This window comes from Epinephelus lanceolatus, chromosome 18, assembly GCF_041903045.1.
Source record: "Epinephelus lanceolatus isolate andai-2023 chromosome 18, ASM4190304v1, whole genome shotgun sequence".
Taxonomy (NCBI): Eukaryota; Metazoa; Chordata; class Actinopteri; order Perciformes; family Serranidae; genus Epinephelus; species Epinephelus lanceolatus.
The window spans coordinates 25,849,169-25,868,013 of NC_135751.1; the positions used below are offsets into that span (position 1 = coordinate 25,849,169).

Below are 18,845 nucleotides of genomic sequence, written 5' to 3' on the forward strand. Positions count from 1 at the left end.
TACATTACATGATATTTGAAACCATGGTTATGCTCAGTAAGACTCAGCCCTTCCTGGGTAGAGATAGAGAGGTTTTGTGGGGCGCAGACTGCTGAGTACCATAGTGTCTGATTGGGATAAGACCATGAAAGACGCTCAGATCACAGGCTAACGTCCTGATGGAGAAAATTAGCCCGGCCAAGAGTCCTTTTATGTGTCTCTCTCATTTAGATAAGATTAAATGGAAGGAACTCGTCTGACTCCCTATGATGTGGCAACGTTTGATCTCTGTCTCGCTCGCCATTAGTCAGGTGATGGGCAGGGCTTCTTTTAGCTTGTGAAATGGTCCAATTCAAATTGGGATGATTCTGGCAAAGTTGGGATGATTCTCTGATGTTTTGAGATGTTACTTCAGTTTCCCACAAAAGTGGATGTGCTGTGCATGTGTGTGTGTGTGTGTGTGTGTGTGTGTGGATGTTGTTTAACAGATACATCATCTAACCTCATTAGTCCAAAATGCCCTGAGCGCATTTCAGCATGCATTCCACTATTGCTGTGCTATTCCTATTTCAGCCACAAGATAGAGCCACTGCTTTGTCTATAGGGCTCATTCAGACAGAGGAATGCTGTGGGAAAGCAAATGCAGTCAGCAAGGGTCAGGAGATCATCCCAAACAGCTTTGGTGATTAGCCAACATGTCCTCTCCATCTTCCTCTGTCAGCTTGTTTTCAAAGGAGACAGATAATGATAAAGACGTACACTAAGGGAGAAAATGGAGGGTGTGGGTTTTAACTTAGGAATCAGCACTACTGGCGTCAGGTTCACTGCTAAAGTTTAGTTTTGACTTTATCTCTTTGTATTACTCCACTCTCCATTTTCACCAGCCCCCCTTTCAGGCCTTTCCCCCTCATTTTTCTCTCTTGTTTTCCTCTTGTCTCCTCCTCTGACTTCTGTCTTCCATGTGTGTATGCTTTTCATCCACATATGAAAACTTTTAACCCCCCTTTCCCCTCTCCCTCCTCACTTTTTTTTTCCGGGTAACTGCGACAATAACAGTGTCCTTGCAGTTGCAGCAGTCAGGCATTGATGCTGGTATAAACGCTCCACGTCTGTCGCTCACAGGCCACAGCGTCTCCTCTGATCTTGCCTCCAGGTGGTGTATGGTTATGGTGGAGAGAGTGCAGGGGCAGAGGCGTGTTTGTGTCCCAAGGTCAGACTGCCTTCCTGAGGGTGCCTGAGGCAGAGACCCGGGCCCACTGGCTCTGCACCTGGAGGTCAGGCTGGGGTATGGATGTCAGGCTGCTTTAATCAGCCAGGCTGCAGCTTCTGAGGCTCTACATGGTGTTCTCATTTACTTCTGTGCGTGTGCACATGTGCATGTGAGTGTGTGTGTGTAGCTCTGGCCATACTTGCCACTGCTTTGATCTCTGGGCCTCAGACTCCAGACACATCTGATTCAATTATCCTCATCCACCTGTTGACTTAGAGGCCCAAGATTGCAAAGCTTGGCCCCCTTATCCAAGTTTCATGGCTGCATGTGTTTGTGAATGTGCATGTAGGTGTGTATGTGTGCGTGTGTGCGAGTATGTTTCTGTCTGTGTGTGCATGCACGGACAACCCAGTATGTATGGAGTGAGTGAGAGCACAAAGCTGAAGTCTGCAGGGTTTTATTTTAAAGTTTTGATCATAATTATTATAACTTAGTGATACAATATACTACATTTCCAACAGTATTCTATTGATCTTTTCCTATAATAGTTCTTTTTTTTAATCTGAGTTAAGGTCATCTGTTTCTCAGAGATGCTGTATGCCTTAGTTATTGCTGCCCTTCCATTGTAACTGACTGCATCAGCACTTTGATGGTGCTTAGGTCAATTAATGTATCTATGACACATTATTTACAACACATGCCATATCACTGACACTGAGAGACTTTCTGGTGTGTAAATGAACATCATACCTCCCTCCCCCTCAACTGTTCATGTACAGAAGCGAGCTTTGTAGATGGGAAACAAACAAAGTGATCCGGACTGAGCCACTCAACACTGCGTCCTCGCCCACAAGGAACAGAGCTACACCATGATAGTAATGAAATGTAAATAACATCGGAGATATTACCGGAGCTTCTGAAGGAGCACTGACAGGAGGGGTGTAGTATTTGTACGGGTGTTGAGTTTAAATATCAACGATCTTTCTTCAGAATCGCTGACTCCACCTTTAATATACAGGGCGCCAGAACTCTGAGCATCTGTAAGAGTGGATTTTGCAATGCGTCAGGCTACGGCACACTCCAAAAAACATCCTAACTGCTTGTGCTTTCTTAACATAAGTTTCAAAGATATTAAAAATCCTGTCTTCTTATCACAAAAGCAATTTCTTAAATCATGGCTGTGTCATGTCCTATCTCAGACCTCCTACTTTAACTTAACAAATCTTAACTCTTACTTTAAATTCAATTCATCGGCACTTGTGCTGTCATGTCTGTCTCTACTGTACGCCTGGAATGTACCGATAGGCTACTCAAGATGGACAAACCATAATTTCAGTAGCTCTTTCTTATCACTGCCTAGCTAGCTTACTGTCGTGGACAAAACAAGACAAGCATTCAGTTTTAGCAGTGAGGAGCTAGAGGTGCTAATCGTGTCGGGGGAGGAGAAGAAACCTATATGAAGTTACTTTGAATTTAGGACAGGGCCTATGCCATTCTAACTTAGTATTCCTAATATGGGACATACCCAAGTTAAGGTCTGTAACAGCTAAATTCCTATCCTAAAATAAAATAGGGGTTTTTCCCTACATGCAGTTAGGAAATAAGTTTCTGTCATACCAGAAGTCCTATCCTAAACTGAGATAAGATAGGATTTCAGACTTAGGGCGTTTCTGTAATGAGGCCCCAAAATCCTGTTTATCAAGATCACTTTGACACTGACAGTCACTGACAGTAAATTTTTTTTATCAGGTGACAAAGATAAGTTTTAGTTTAGTTTAACTAAGCTTTCTTTAACCAGGATCTGTCACTGAGATCAAAATTTCTTTTACAAGAGAGCCCAGAGACCAAATGTACAACATCAAAACACTGCACCTCAGTTGTCGCACACACTTCAAGTATTATTAAAAATATCAGCACATTTATGTGAAATAGACTAGATACAAACTTACAATCTTAATGTAATTTTAAAAAGCTTTTGCAGCAAAAAGTTAAATTCAACCAGTAGTCCACTAACAGAAATATTATACCAGGTAAATAACATCACTGTCAAACACAGTAATCTTAACCAACACCCAGAGTCAATCAACAATAGATCTTTCTGTAAAGAACCAGACATTTCAGGAACATAGCAATAATTTAGCCAACCTTCCTCTCTTTAGTTAGTGCTGTGACATTGCTACTAGGAGGAATACTTAAATAAACTGTGGTAACATTCACTCAGTCAACAAACAGAAGTGGAGGAAGTATTAATATTTGCATTGGTGTTGTACGTGTGTTCCCCAAGTTAGGGGATTTGTGATATAAGATACAAATTGCAAAGGTGACTCTACATTCTTTCCAGAAACCTCACAGCCATAGTGCTGTCCTCCATGAGATAACACTGCCTGTGACAAATGAGGTTCAAAATTCTCAATACCAGGAATGCTAAAAATATTACATGGGAGAAAAAGAGTGTCCATAGGCCCCAAGTTGAAAGTGCGAAACAGTGCCCTCTAGAACGCAATTTGATGTCTCTATTAGATGACAGTGATTTTTTTTCTTCTTCATTGTTGTCCTACATCTCCCCGTCTCCTTTCACATCTTCATTCAATTAACATTAGTGGGCCATTAGTGCCTCATGCGCCTGTGCTTAATGAGATAGTGACCTCAGCTATGCCTTTGTGTGTGTGTGTGTGTGTGTGTGTGTGTGCGAGAGAGAGAGCGTAGTGCGAATGAGGGGTGCATGTGTTTGTGTGCCAATGAATATAAGCAGTTTCCCTGTTCAGCTACTTGTTTAAGCCGTGATGGACATGATGAGTGACAATGATTGAGGTGCATGATTATAAAAGGATTGTACAAGCCATAGACTGGTGCCCTGTGGGCTGTCCGTGGAAACAAAGTGATGTATAGCAGCAGAGACGTTTATTGTTCAGATGGGATGAAATGCAGACCACAAACCATGCAACCAATGCCAGATGTTGATCTGTGTAAATAGCGAGGCAGGCTGCCTACGCAAGCACATTCATATGCTAACAGAGGGACAAAGGCAGACTCCAGAGACGTGCACACACACATACTGTACTGTAGGTTAACCTCTCATACTTGTGTTTCTTTCTCTTGTCTTCCAGGAGAAGGCTGTACGAGGAAAAGACCCCATCAAGACCAGTGTCGTCCAGTCCGCTTAAACACTCACCCAGACATGGTGCCCGAATGGTTAGTTCATCGCCATGTTTTAGACTTTCACCCAACACCTCTGGAACTCCCTGCCATACTTATCTTAAGATTCAACAAGTTGGGGTTTTTCAGATTTATAGGAAGCTGTGATGACACATGGAGCTATTATCAGCAAAACCTGCCAGTGCCAATACAAATAACAGCCGCAATGTTTTGCTTTCTTCTTTAATGTGGACCAATTTGGAAATTCCTGAACTCATTTCCCCATGAAGCCGGAGGAAATTCCCTGAACTCAAAAGTTGCCGTTTCAAGCAACAAAAACGAAGCTCATGGTTGTGATCACAACACATTTGACAGTAATATAAACTCACCTGCCAATTTATTAGGTGCACCTAACTGAAACGTTCCTCTACAACGGTTGTAGTGTTCAGTTTTGTGTAAACTGTGTCAGAGAGGTGTTGATTCAACTTCATAGTCATTTTTAGAGGAGGTAGTTTGTGGTGCTTTTGAATTATATTGCTTTATACTGAGAGGTGTTTTATTTAACCTTGCTGATATAAGTGGGCTGGACAAAATATTGAAGACACCTCTCAGTAGAAACGAACACAATGCAACAACACCAGAAACTAGAACCTAAAACATGATCACAAAACTATATATATTAAATCAGAACATTAAAAAATTCACGGAGGCTGGATTTACTGCCGGGCTGACGTGTTAGACTGCATTTAAGTTAGCTAGGTTTACCTAATAAATTGGCAGCTGAGTGCATTTTGGTTGAGTTCTCCAGGGGATATTTATCCTTATCAGGACAGTTCTCAAAGTCAGATCATCTGATGACCCCCAAAATGATCTCAACTCTTCAAACCTTGTTAGAACACGGCACAAATTAAAAATATCAAAACTGTAACTCTAGCTTTTGCAGAAAATTGTGTGGTCATATGTAGGACTGCTCATTGTTGGAGGTGGGGCCTTAAATTAATAGTTTCATCACAATAGGATATTTTATTGATTTTATGGGCAACAATACAATATTTACTGATATTACAAAGTCTGCCACAGTACGATTTCAATTTGATCCAATTTAGGGGCCTGAGATCGATATGAGACTATATTATATGCCCCATTAACACAGTCAGTTTCTTTTGCTTTTGGCCATAAAAGAAAAAAAAACCCACAAAAATAAATGTAAATATTTGTGACCAGTTAAGTGCAGTAAAGTTTACTGTAAATTGATTCCACCAACACATATAAAACACGGTTTAATAGCAAGAACATTTTCAAAAAGTATAAAATTTGGCTTATTAATAAATGTTAAAGTTCAAAGGCAGTATATAATGTAGGGAAGTAACGCACACCAAGGGTCGTAGGAAGGTGCTGATCACTGGCAGTAGACTTGAAAGTAAAAAACAAGTGTTTTTGTTGACAATAGACAATAGGCAAAAAAAATTCCCAGTCCATTATTAGCTTAAGCCTTTTTACATTCCATGAATTAGCTTAGAGGCTAGCAGACTTTTCCTCTACTCATAGCTTAACAAAATACTTGTATTATTTATACTTTTTCCAACTCACCACTGGTTTAAGTCACTGCATATCTCGACAGAACAGCGTGGTTAAATTTAAGCTTGTATACATGTTTTTTTTTAGCCTAACACTGTTGAAACAAAACAGCTATTGTTGCTGTAGCAAAAAACATGAAGTTAGCAGAGTGAGATGCCCGGCCAGGTTTATTTTGTTTCATAATGGTATTGTTGGCACACGGCATGTGCTTTGTCTGTTGACCTGTCTTTATTCAGAAATCTAAAATATTTTCACACTGCTGATTTATTCCCAAGAGTGGAGTAAATGACCTCATCATCCTTTTCTTGGCTGCTTGCCATTATCTGCTTGGCACTGTGTGACAATGTGCCATGGGAATTTCAAAATAAAGCACTATCTTAGAGATGATGTTATAGGTCAATGTTTCCACTCTGTATCAGTGATATTGGGTTGTTGATCACTGAATCGATAGTCAGTTGGAAGCTGACTAAAAAACATGTTTTTTGTGCTTTTAATGTGTCATCAAGTTACCAGGGATCTCCTGTACATGTTCATGGACAGAAGCCAATGTACAGTTTATTGCACAACTGCTAACACACCTGTGGCCAAAACTCTTTGAGGCCATTCATACTTAGCAGTGTTTAACACAATGCATTGAATTCCTAGCGCAATACAGAGACTGTGACACGCTGCTTTGAACAGCCAGTGACCCGCATACTCAGCATTCCTAGATATTGAAATGAAACGTTTACTCTGTTTGTTCGAGGGTGAGGCTCTGGGACCTTAATGCCTTTTTAATCAGACGGGGCATTTAATCCTGAGCTATTCATTCAACGATTTCTCTGTGTCAATGCAGTTCCGCTGAGGTACACCCAAGGTCCACACTCCACCAGATCCTAATCAAATTCAACAACATCTCTCCTTTCCCTATCGCTCTCTCAACTTTATTAGATATTTCCCCCCATTTCAACCTCGCTGCCCAACCTCCACTTGAGTAAACTGATCTTGAATCAACAGAACCCCTGGAAGCATTGGAATTATACTGTATAAAACAAATCCGGAGGCCCGTTGTAACAAAAGGCTGGGGAAAACAAGGATGACAGGCAGTTTAGCTGCATGTGCCCCTCTTGTGGAATTTACTGCGTGACGGAAATGATGTGGAACTGCCAAACATCTGGAGTGCTGTATGTGAAAGGGAGGAGAGTGAGGGAGCAAAGGGTGGAGAGACGGAGATAACGAGGGAGTAGAAAGCTGTTGGTATGGGAGGAGAACACATGTGGGCGTACTGTATATCTGTAAGCTTTTAAAGAACCCTTTTGTTGTTGCCAAGAGAGGAATTATATTGTGTCAAAATGATAACCTCCATCACTGTCTGCTTTTCCCTTCCTCAGGCCAAACTGCCAATCAGAGAAACCACTTCAATTCCCTCCACTAATTTATAACACTTCATTTCCATTTTGTTTCTGCTGTTTACGCATTCTTACACTTGCCCCTTTTCCTCCTCAGGTGGATGGCGGGCTGAAGGAAGCTATGTCTCCCGATGACAGTGACCTGGAGGCTCGTCTCAACAGCTGGAACCTGGGGGTGAGTCCAGGGGCATGCCTTAAGCTCCTTGGTTACACGCAGCTGTCAGACTGTTGCAGCTCATTCACTGTGACAGTGGATCTGATCGCCTGAGGTCACGAGTACATCTAAATCAATAGTGAAATAATGTTGAGCCGTATTGCCTACACACTAGTGCTGGGTATTGGTACTCGTCTTAAAAGTATTAAAAGAAATAACCCAGTGCCAAGTTTCATCAAAATGTCCTGGATCGTTTCAAGTCCCCACAGCATCAGCAAACTTTCTGTTGCTGCAATCTCTGGAGCTTCTCTCTTCCCAGTGAAAGGTCAGTTCAACGTTTGTCCGGTTAGCATGAGCCGTGGACTTTAAATTAAGATGGACAACACATCTCGACTTCCGCCCTCTGTGCAATTATGAAGCCAAAATTTCCTGGCTATGACTGCTGCCGTCTTGCGCTGTTGATGTCATTTGCAGCCAGAGTCTGTGTAGTAGCGATCTCTGTCGAGTTCCCGCCCATGCTTCTGTCTGACCAGTTGCTACCGGCGGCATTGATCGAGGGTACACCAATTGGCACACACAGCTCTCAATCATGATATCAGACCCCCTTTTTTATATAATCAAATATCTTAAAAGCAAACTCTTGTTTATGAGGTGTACTTTGATTGTTTAGTTTAGATGTCCCTGCAGCCAGCTAGCAGGGCGCGATTGACATGTGTTGGCTTCACTTTGGGGGAGCTGACACGTCATCCATCTTTATATTCAGTCTACTGCACGAGCTACCACAACAGCAGTGGCAAACATTCAACACTGAGCTGTTAAACATCCCAACAAACTCACACCAATGCTGAAATGGCTCACCTCTGTTGTTAAATGCATTCATAACCATTATGTAACATTAGCCGTGTGATGCTAACAGTTAGCCCTGTCACTGTGTGTTGCTGGGTGGACTCTCACAACTGTCCCTGGTGCAGACCCTACACTCTGGCAGCAGTAGCCAACATTACAACCCATACACTCTGTGGTGAAGTCGTAGAGTCATTATTGGTATTGAATGAAGTACTCCATTGGTTAGGATACATGTATTAGTAGTGGTGTCATAATTTTTTAAAGATACCCAAGACCCACTGCACACTGCCAAACAAAGGGTGTAAAAACCCTTTCACCTGTGTCCTCCTGAAACCACTTCCTTTAGGCAGCTCATTGCTCTGGTAGGACGTGAGGGTGGGATGAGGAGTGGGAGAAGGGTTGTGTAAACTGAGCATTTGAAGATGTGTGCGCCTCTCTTATCTGCTCTGTCTGGAGTGCACCAGGCCAGGGCTTGATAAGCACTCTGCCCTCATGCCTTTTATTCCCTTATTTATTCCCTATCTCCTCACCTGCATGACCCAGAGACTCTTTTTCTTTTGCTCGTCGCCTCTTTCCTCTCTCCGGCATTACTCACACAGTGATGTTTTCTACAGAACAGCCCTTCTCTTTCTATTAACTGTTCCTCTCTGTTCTACAATCATATCTTTCATGCTTTCTGGCACTTTCTCCCTCCGTATGTTTGTCCATCTACCTTTCTCAGACTCTCTCCACGTTACTCTCCCTCTCTCTTTCAATACTCAGGTAATCTGAGGAATCTATCAGCAGACGTGAAGCCGTGCACTGCTCCGCTCTGCACTCGTCTGTGTTGAGACGCTGATAAGAGGCATTGCTTGGCAACGCTCCCCCAAGCCTGCATCTTTCAAATCAACAGATGTTCCTTCACACACACACACACACACACACACACAAACCCCCTTCAAGTTTACAGAAGTTTTATAGATGCACTGCTTCAAAGCGCCCAGAAATTTCAGCACAGCCAAGCGTCACTCTATCTAGAACATCTTTAGCTGTGCTTTAGATGTTCTGAAGCAGTCCGTATCAGTTTGTTCATTTCACCTCTAATGTAAGAAAGTCTGTGTAGTCAGCATGGTGGCCACACTGGACAGTAGACAGCAGATTGCTTCAGACTCAGATAGGAGTTCCTTTAAGAGACACAAAACCTGAGTCAGCTGGACCACCATCTGTTTCATCTTTCAGTTCGTCTGCGGCTTATGTGCTGCAGCATCTTGTCAGATCTCTAATGGGAATTGAATGTTACAGTAGGTGCAGCAAACACTGACCTGCAGTTAAAAAAAAAGCATGCAAACAAGAGAAAATTGCGTAAAAACTTGGCCCACTTTTTTCATACAGAATTCAGGGGTAGTCTAGTCCCTGCCACTTGGCCCTCCATTGTGTGCGGTTGAATGGGTGTGCTGACGGCTTGCTCAACGCTAGTCTGAAACTAGGAAGCCATCAATCACCCTGTGTTTGTTTGGCTGCAGAGCCAGGCCTTGTGATGTGGAGTGTTGTTCCTCTTCTGCGTCCGTCCATCCATCCACGTCAGGTTCCAATGACACAGGAAGCTGTGCCAGCTGCGGGGCTGGACAAACATGTGCGCACAGGAGCATGTGTGTGGGCACGCAGGATGAGAGTGTGCACACAGGCATATACGTGTGCACCAAGTCCAAGTTTAGTATCACGCTGTGCCAGCATTACACCACAGCATTTAGTCTACACGTCTTCCTTGCCCTGTGGGCCGTGCTCAATCAAATCTGATGACTGGCTGTCTGTGGGTATAAAAAGAAATCCCATTCTTGTTTTGAGCCTGGGCACTAGTTTAGACAGATATTGATTGATTCATCACTTGGTAAATATGGATTTTTTTTTTTTTAAGCTAGTGCCAAATTTAAGTAGCAATTCATCACACATCGTGGCACGCACCATTGATGCTGCTCTGCACAGACTACACCGACTGCATGTGTCTCTCTCTCTGTGCATGTGCATGTATTACAGGTCACAGTAGATCTGATTGTAGTAAATCCGAATCCTTTTGCTGAGAGCTTGTAGTATGTCAGCAACAAAATTTCTGACCTGTTTTTACCTGCATCACGACTAAGTCAGGAGGCAGAGCTGCTTTCATTTCACCTGTCACTGGCTCACCCTGAAGCAACAGATTGTGACTGTATCCTTGTACAGTAGATGTAACTATTTTAGTCTTGAGCTTTGAGGTTCTTTCAGGTTCTCGTCTCTCATCTTCTATTCATTCCAGATCAGTTTTGTGTGGGTTGTGCCACCTTGCAACATTAAATCCTTTTTTTGTTTTTATCGCTGAATAAGTCCCACTCTACCATCCTCTCATTCCTTCTCCTCCTCCTCTGTCTCTTCCTACTTGTTCTCCTCCTTCATCCCCATGTTGAAGAGATTAGCAACAGAACTGTTTACTGGGCGTCGTTGCTGTCATCTCCACAGTCAGCCCCACTGCTTTGAAAGGCCGTGATCTTGCCGCTAGTTAGCAGCCCCTGTAGACAGCCTCAGTGCATGAGAGAGAAGCACTGTATGATAGTGTGAGTTCACAAAAAAAAATAATGAGGTCACAAACAAACGTCAAACAGCGGAAGGAAAATAGCAGGTTGTCAACACAGAGATTTTTTTGTGTCACCGTTTGTGAGCTGTATTGATGTAAGAGTCATTTGGACTGTGATGCTTTTGCAGTCAGGTAGTTCAGCAGTTCATCCCCCCCCCCCCCCCCCCCCCCCCCCCCTCCATCTCTTGTGTTTCACATTATAATCAAAGGACATGCCGTGTCAGTGTTTGGCAAGGATGTATACACATTTGTCTCCATGTGACGGTAAACGGACCGGGGATAGCTTACAGATTAGTGGTCCTGAGTGTTGACAAAAGGGCCGTGTTGGGACAGCAAAGAGGGGCTGAGAGCGGAAACAGAGCCGGCCACACACACAATGCCTTGAAGTAGCCCGACGCATTCTGTCTTTCTAAACAGACAAGAGTTGACGGAAGAGACTCAAGCCACAGCACCGTGCTTTTGATGTGTTCGCCACATTGTTTATGACAAACTGAGGGCGGAGGTTAAATCCTGGTAGTGGTAAGGCTTTGTTAGGAGAAAAAGAGAGGTCTAAAGTTTTTCTATTTACTCTTACAGATTGAAAACCCGAGGTATTTGCGAGAAAACCCCATTCCCTTGTCTCCGGTAAGTTGTCAAGAGGTTTCTTATTTTTTTTTATTGTTGCATAGACAAAAGTGCTGTCTTTTAACTCCTTAGTCACCTGATCTCACTTCTCTTTATCTCTGTAGATTTTCAAGTCAAGCTTTGGGAGGAATAGCACCTTGGCCGATGATCAGGGCCTGCAGCTTGCACAGAGCAAGGAGGTACACACCGTAGTAAGAGCCCTTAGCAAACCCTGACAGCACCTGAAAGCCTCTATGTGTGATAAATATCAGAATACTTTCAGGATTCTCTTTGTGTCTCCAAACACAGTACATATTTTAAAGACTGCCCTTTATGTCCATTCCAGCAAGCATAAACCCTTGCTGCTCATGATTCAGTACGCTCAGCATTTGTATAGAAGCAAGTGTTGAACACATACAGAAGTTAAAGCTCCCTTGACTGCTTTATGGCCCCCACGGCCATGTACATACATCTTTGTGCATAGTTTGTATTGTTGAAATGGCCGAGGCGAGCGTTCCTCTTAGAAGACAAAAATAATGCTGGCTCCCAGTGATGACAGTTTTTTCCTTATGTGGATTTAAGCTGAAAATCCCATTCTGAAAGCATGCTTTGAAGTCCCCTCTGCCCCTCCCCACTTCTCCCGAACTACCACTCGTCCCCCCTACCCCCCCACCATCGGCCTTTACCCGCACTGTTAAATATAAAACTGAGCATGACTTGGCTGTAATAGCCATGGCTTTTCATGTCTGCTTGGGGAAAACGCTTCAGTCGGTTAGATGGGCTTCACCGGGAGAGGGCAGAGAATGGAGGAAGAAAGGGCAGAGGAAAGGGAAAGGATATGATACATGACGGACAACAATAGTCTTGCTTATTGACCTGTCATAACAAAAAGAACTGTTTGTGATTCACATGCGTGGACACACACACACTCCCCCATACACATCCACGCAGTCGGCCAGCCTACTGGGTACCTGTGGGCTGATAGTGAATGCAGCAGCACCAATACGAAAACATTAAAGCAACGTCCCATGCTGTTTGATCCTGCCTCAGACTAGCTGACTGGCTACATACAGCTGTGTGTGGTGGGAATATAAATTTATCACATCTCAGAAGACCATATTTATCCTCCACACCAACTTTACTTTGATATACACAGAGTTACCAGTTTATTAGTTACACCTGTACTATCCACAGTAATGCAATCCAACTTAAAAGCCCGCCAATAAATTGGGCGAAGCTGAAAATATTCGGTGTATGTTAAAACTCAATTAACTCTCCAGTCATTTTTGTTGCTGTAGATAATGGTATTTATATATTTAAGAATTAAGATTTTACGATTTTGTTTGCCTCTTGAATGTAAGTAGAATGTATGGTGGACAAAAGCATTCAGCTTGTAGGTGGGCTTAAATAAGAGCATAAACTTTTAGGAGCGAGGCCGTAGGAAACCGAGCTGCTCTGTCATTTCCACTGAGGCCAGAATGCTCTTAATATGGGAACCAGTTTAGGAAAGTCACAGAGAAGCACTGGGAGGGATACATTGGGAAATGAGAGGAAATGGTGCAGAGCTTGATTTTTTTCCACATGGTGCTTAGGTTTGTGCTATTTGCCAACTGTAGCCAATCTATTGCATTTCTGTTGTATTCTACCCAGTGGTGTAGTGGAGGGTATACTCAGGTATACGGGGTATACCCACTTCTTTTTCTATCCAGTTACAGTATACCTACCTATCAGCTAAAAAGCCATTGTAATACATAGGAGAGTATGCTCACTTCATCATCGGTAACCTACCTATCTACCTAGCAGTACACCCACCTCATCAATTACCACTACACCACTGATTCTACCACATAGAGAGGTTGCTCTTTAGTAGAATGAGAATGAAGTTGTGGGGAAAATGTGTGTCCATGCATTGAAAGAAAGATATAGTGTGTCATGGCCTTCTATTCCTCCATGGCTTATCGAAGTCACTGCCAACTAGGACACGACAACCGATACTTTTGTACCAAGTTGATGCCACAATTCTAAAAACGTGATCATACTCATTTTTCTCCAGCACCACAGGTATAGTAGGTGCTGTGGTTGCAATTCTTCTGGACCTGACAGGGCAGAACAAACACCCTACAAGTGCTCTAGTCTGCAGTTAAATAACAAAGAAAGAATAAGAACACCTACCAGCACGAAAAGAACAAACGCCAGCATCATTACCTTTGGCTTTTTCTTTCTGGTCGCTTAGAGTTGAAACATTTTTGACTTTGGTGCTGCACTCGTCACTGTCACTGTTTAGCCTTCCAATCACACTGGTGGAGGGGCGGGACAAATAGCCTCCCGCAAAGGCCAACTGTCATATCTTACATATACAAATGCTGCACAACAACAATGGAGAAGAAATATGTAATACACCATATTTGCTGGCCCACAAAAACTCATGAACCCACATAGACTATTACTTTGCGTTCGAGGTGTAGCGTCACTGACTAATAATAAAATATGAATGAAATTTAATCTCACTGTTTTTAATGAAGGATCGTATGCTTAAGGAGATGGGATTTATTGTCTTGTTTAGAGTGGTATCCCATTGGGTATTGAGGTATCGGTATTAAGTACTAAATCTCTAGTATCGTGACTTTGGTCTAGACTGAATTTTCTCAGCAAGTACTGGTTCAATTGCCATGAAATTTTGTACAGACATTCATTGTTCCCAGAGGATGAATCCTAATGACACGATGATCTGCTGACATTTTTCTTTAGCGTCACCGGCAGGTAAAAACTTTTACCTATTCTGTGAACTATCCTAACATATCCTAAAGGGATTGGCACAAAATTTGGTACAGACATTAATGATTCCCAGGTGATGTATCCTACTGATTTTGGTGATCCTCTGACTTCCTCTAGCACCAGCACGAGAGTGGTGTGTATATGTATTTTTTAGTACAATGTCTTATAACCTTTTGGATGGATTGGCATGAAAGTCCCCCTCTGGATGAATTATAATAACTGTAGTGATTTCTTAACTTTTCATCTACCCACTACCAGGTCAAAATTAAAGTTGCCAAATATTTTGGTGTATGACCTGCAGATCTTATATCCTGTCAGCCATATGCAGAACCTTCTCTTCAACACTGCTGCATAGTCCCAATGCATCTCTGATTCCCACTGTGAGGTTCTGGGAATTCCCTTTTGACTATACCCTCTTCCTTGTAAAAGAGGAATCATAATAGGTCTGTGGTTTATGACATGCTATTGTAAAGTCCCCTCTTTTAGTTTTTATTATTTAAGATGCCCCCACTGATCATGTGTCTTGAGTCATCATTAGCAATTAAAAGAGTGTTAGGTGGATTTTCGAAGCTCTGAGCCCCACAGGATACAGCTGTTACCACACGCACCCTCACACGCTATTTTTCCAACAAAAGTGACTCGAGTCACCAATCCCACCTTAACCATGTCATGCTCAATACCCACATTAAGCTTTCCTGCAGAACCATTGAAGCCATGTCCAACCCGGCGTGGCTGTCTGGGCCCAGTCTTGGAAATCAGAGTGACATCACTTCCCTTTTAATCCCAAAAGCCTAGTTGAAAATTTAGCCAGGTTTAAAGCGTTATACATGCCACATGTCATTAAGCTGGCGGCAGCTTAACGAACATCTCAGCTTTCACACCAAACTCATCCTCCAGCTAAGCTACTGACTGCATTGATAAGAATACTGACTGCTGACTTTTCCTATGGAACAATGAGTGGCAGCTGAGAAATTTCACCGCAAGCAGACATTGCCTTGAGTCACGTAGCTTATACAGTGTGTTTGCTTATGGGTGAGTTGCGGAAAATGTCTGGCAGGAGCAGCGAAGTCCTGCTAATCCTTCAGCACACCCTGGAAGTGCTCAGCATTATGAGGGCTGGGTCTTTATTTGGAAATTAAATTAAATGGCGACTGATGAGTCAGGCTTAGCCATAGGCCCGAGTTATGTGATAACAGAAGGAGATACTGACGGGGTGATGAAAGCACTCCATCTTTCTTTGAAAGTTTGCATGAGTGTGTCTTCACACCAACCCTTCAGTACCTGACCTGAGGGATTGTTGGCAGCCGGCACAGCGCTGTAGATGAGTCTGTTAATGTCAAGCAGTTGCACTCTAATGGTCACAAGCCCCTGACTAGGGATCAGACCCCTTTGCTTTGCGTTGCCATAATGATGCAGTCTCTCTAATCCAAGGATCCTCTGGGATGGAGCTTGAGCTCTCAGCCTGTGATTTAGAGGGCCATAGCCTTTCTTATCTGAACGTTTTTCAAAGCTAAAAAAGAGCAAGCTAGTGAGCCTTAGTAGTTTAAAGGGGACCAGTTCTTTCGTTTGGCTTTCAAGATGGTGCTTCAGGCTGAGTGACACGAGGGACCAGCAGTGTTCCATAATGATAAAGTTACTATTTCAAGCATTTCTGTCCTCTGTACTTGATTCTTATGTACTTGATGTGTTCATATTAGCAATTTTGAGTTTACTTACTCTGTGTTTGGAGCTACTTTTCTCTAAAACTATGAGAATTTTTTTTTTTCAAATGTCAGAGATTCATTTGTAGCCAAAGGTTTTTTTATCCACCCTTACTATCTGGACAGACTACAGTAAATTAACTTCTTGTCAGAGTGTGGAAATGAGATCTAGCTGCTCCTCAGTAGATAGCAGAACGCTGCATACCGACTATCCTCGAGCATCTGTGTTTACCGAGGATGAAAAACGCACCAGGACATTGTACATCTCAGGCAAGACGAAGGAGATGCACAAACGCAACCTTGCTTTGTGGAGCCCTAACAGTTAGCAGACGATTTGTGAACACATCTCTCTGAGGAAAAAGGCCTTGACCCCCGCATTGCTTTTGAAAAAGCAACTGTTTCCGTCTTCTCCTCGCATTCCCTCTCTCATATGCCCCCACCACCACCACCCCCCTTCCTTCTTCCCTCCCACCCTCTCATCCTTTCAAGAGCAGAGTGTCAAAAAACATGGCATCTTACAGCGCTCGCTACAACTCTGAAGAAGAGAAGAGGGAAAAAAGCTGTACCACCCAGTCGGGCTGATTGAAGGCATCTCAGACGCCTTAGGTGTACGACATTCCTCCTCCTCCTTCCTTCACTGACGCCTTTATAAACAAGTTTCAAACGCCCCTGATCTAGTTTGACAAACTTTCTCCAAAGAGCATTTGAAGAGAGGATGAGAAAGTGACACCCCCACATGTGCTTTTTTTTTTTTTTTTTTTTTTTTTGGGCGCCGGCAGAATCAGGTCTCCACTTACTCTTCTGCTTTTCAATCACTGCCATCTCCCTCCTTCTCTCTCTCTCCCTCTTTCTCTCACTTTCTTTTGCTTTTTCCTTTCTACTCTGACAGGTCTCCTGTGGTCGCCTCAATTGCACAAGAAATGGTGGTAAATCAAGAAAAAAGATGCAGAACAAAGACAGAACACTTAACAGAGCTTTGTCAAGGATACAGTGTGTAAATGTAGCTGAAGTGCAATAATGAGGAGAGGCATCTAGAAGGCAATCTTATTTGTCTTTGTTGGACTTCTATTTATTTTTGCTCAGAATGTTCATCCAAAGTAAAGTGCTGACATCTTAACAAAATCTAAACTTTTTTCAACCCCAAAGTATGGATACATATTTTATTCTCTAACATCTACTATTCTGATGTCTGTATTCATATATAAAGCAAGATTTATACACGTTACCATACAATAATTGCATCATATTTTTATTCAGGCCATCGTCACAGCTGCTCCCCTTTTGATTTTTACCAAGAGAAGGTCTAATGTGGTTTGACGGTGCCAAGCAATGTCGTGGGAATTTTCTACTTAATTGTTTTGATGACTAGAACAAACGAGAGCTAGCCTCGGGATGTTGTTAACCACTGACATGTTCACACACACAACCACACTTTCAAAGGAAGAACATTGTCACCCTGCTCCAGGGTCGATTAGCACACCCGAACAGACAGTGACTAAACATGAGTAGTGACATCAAAGCGGATGGCCAGTCATCTTTCTGTCAAAGGTTCTCTTTGTGTTTCCATGTGCTGTGTGTTTGTGAGCGGAGACATCTTGTGTGTAATTTGTCGCAAACTAACTAGAAAGAGTTGCTAGAAAAGGCTGAGGAAAACACAGCATTTTAGGAAGCAAATGGGTTTTACTAAAGACAAGATTATAATAATGAGAGGAATGAAAATAACAAAATATTTATTTGGATAGTTCACCTACAGATAGTTTAAAGAATATTTTTAAGTTGAGATACAACAATTCAGCTGTTGAACTGTTCACTCAACCTAAGGAGCATATGCAGTTGAGTGAATAGTTCAAGGTTGAAACAGCTGAATTGTTTAATCCCAACTAATGAGCTGTTGAAATGTAACAAACACTCTACAAAAAAGCAGTTGGACTATTGGTTGGTGGACTTTACAAATAAAGTGTTACCAAATATAGCAGCAAAAAGCCTGGTAGAATTTGCGGGGGAAAATATATCTAAATTGTGAATGAAGCTAAAAAGTTCATTTTAAAGGGGAACACCACCCAAATTAAGAATTCCATTATGTCATTTCCATGGACTTGGAAAGTTCAGTCACTATTTGTGAACATGAGCTACTCTCTGTCAAAGCCAGAAACCAGAGAAGAAAGTCTCAAACTTGTGATGTCATAGCATCTTCAGTCTGGAGGTGCTCCATAGACAAGAGCCCTTTTTAGATAGGAATTATGCAAATTTGCACGAAAGCCCAATCAGTCTTCTTTCAGCATTGGCAGTATAAAAACAAAATCAGGGAGGGCGGAAAAATGCCGCCTACCTAATTTTGTTTATACAGAATGTGCCTTTTTCGGGGCAATGGGGGGCGTGAGCAAGTAACAAAACTTGTAGCTCAGCGCGTGACGTAAACAGTGACATACTCCGAGGGAAGCCACAGCTGGTCAGTCCTTTGGCGATTCTCTCGTAAGTCGGCCCGTTCTTCACCATCCCCGTCATTTGATGGTTAATGGCCTCTTCGTTTGCGAGGGCAAGGAGGGCGTGCAATTCCTTGTCTCCCCAGTTGCTCATCTTTACAGTGTCTGTCAGGTTTGCGTTTCCCTCTTGCTATTAGCTGCTCATTCAGCTGTTTCCTGTTTATCCACCGCCAGTGGGTTGCACATGCAGCGTCATCAACAGCCACTCCCGTGGCGGAAGGCTACCTTGTTCTTTTTAAACCAAATAGGGTTCCGCCAATATGTCTTCCCTGCGGAGGCGGAAAATTGGGCACCTCGGATCAATTCGCCAATCCGGCTCTGTGTGTCTAAACGCTCTCAGCTTGCCGGCAAAACGGCCCATCATTTGCGGAAAATCTGGCAGTGTAAAAGGGGCTAATGAATGGGAGTCT

General features: G+C 42.9%; 1 protein-coding gene across 4 annotated transcripts in view; it reads left to right on the top strand.

Moving 5' to 3' along the window:
- Positions 1 to 18,845, top strand: part of cep112 (centrosomal protein 112) — a 136,930-nt gene that overhangs the window by 5,227 nt on the left and 112,858 nt on the right. For 3 of the 4 annotated variants that reach the window (XM_033644786.2, XM_033644787.2, XM_033644788.2), the window contains exons 5-8: positions 4,297 to 4,381; positions 7,388 to 7,465; positions 11,451 to 11,498; positions 11,603 to 11,677. In XM_033644786.2, the coding sequence (XP_033500677.2) occupies positions 4,297 to 4,381; positions 7,388 to 7,465; positions 11,451 to 11,498; positions 11,603 to 11,677 (286 nt within the window). The remainder of the gene's footprint in view (positions 1 to 4,296; positions 4,382 to 7,387; positions 7,466 to 11,450; positions 11,499 to 11,602; positions 11,678 to 18,845) is intronic. The other variant, XM_033644789.2, reaches the window with a different exon arrangement.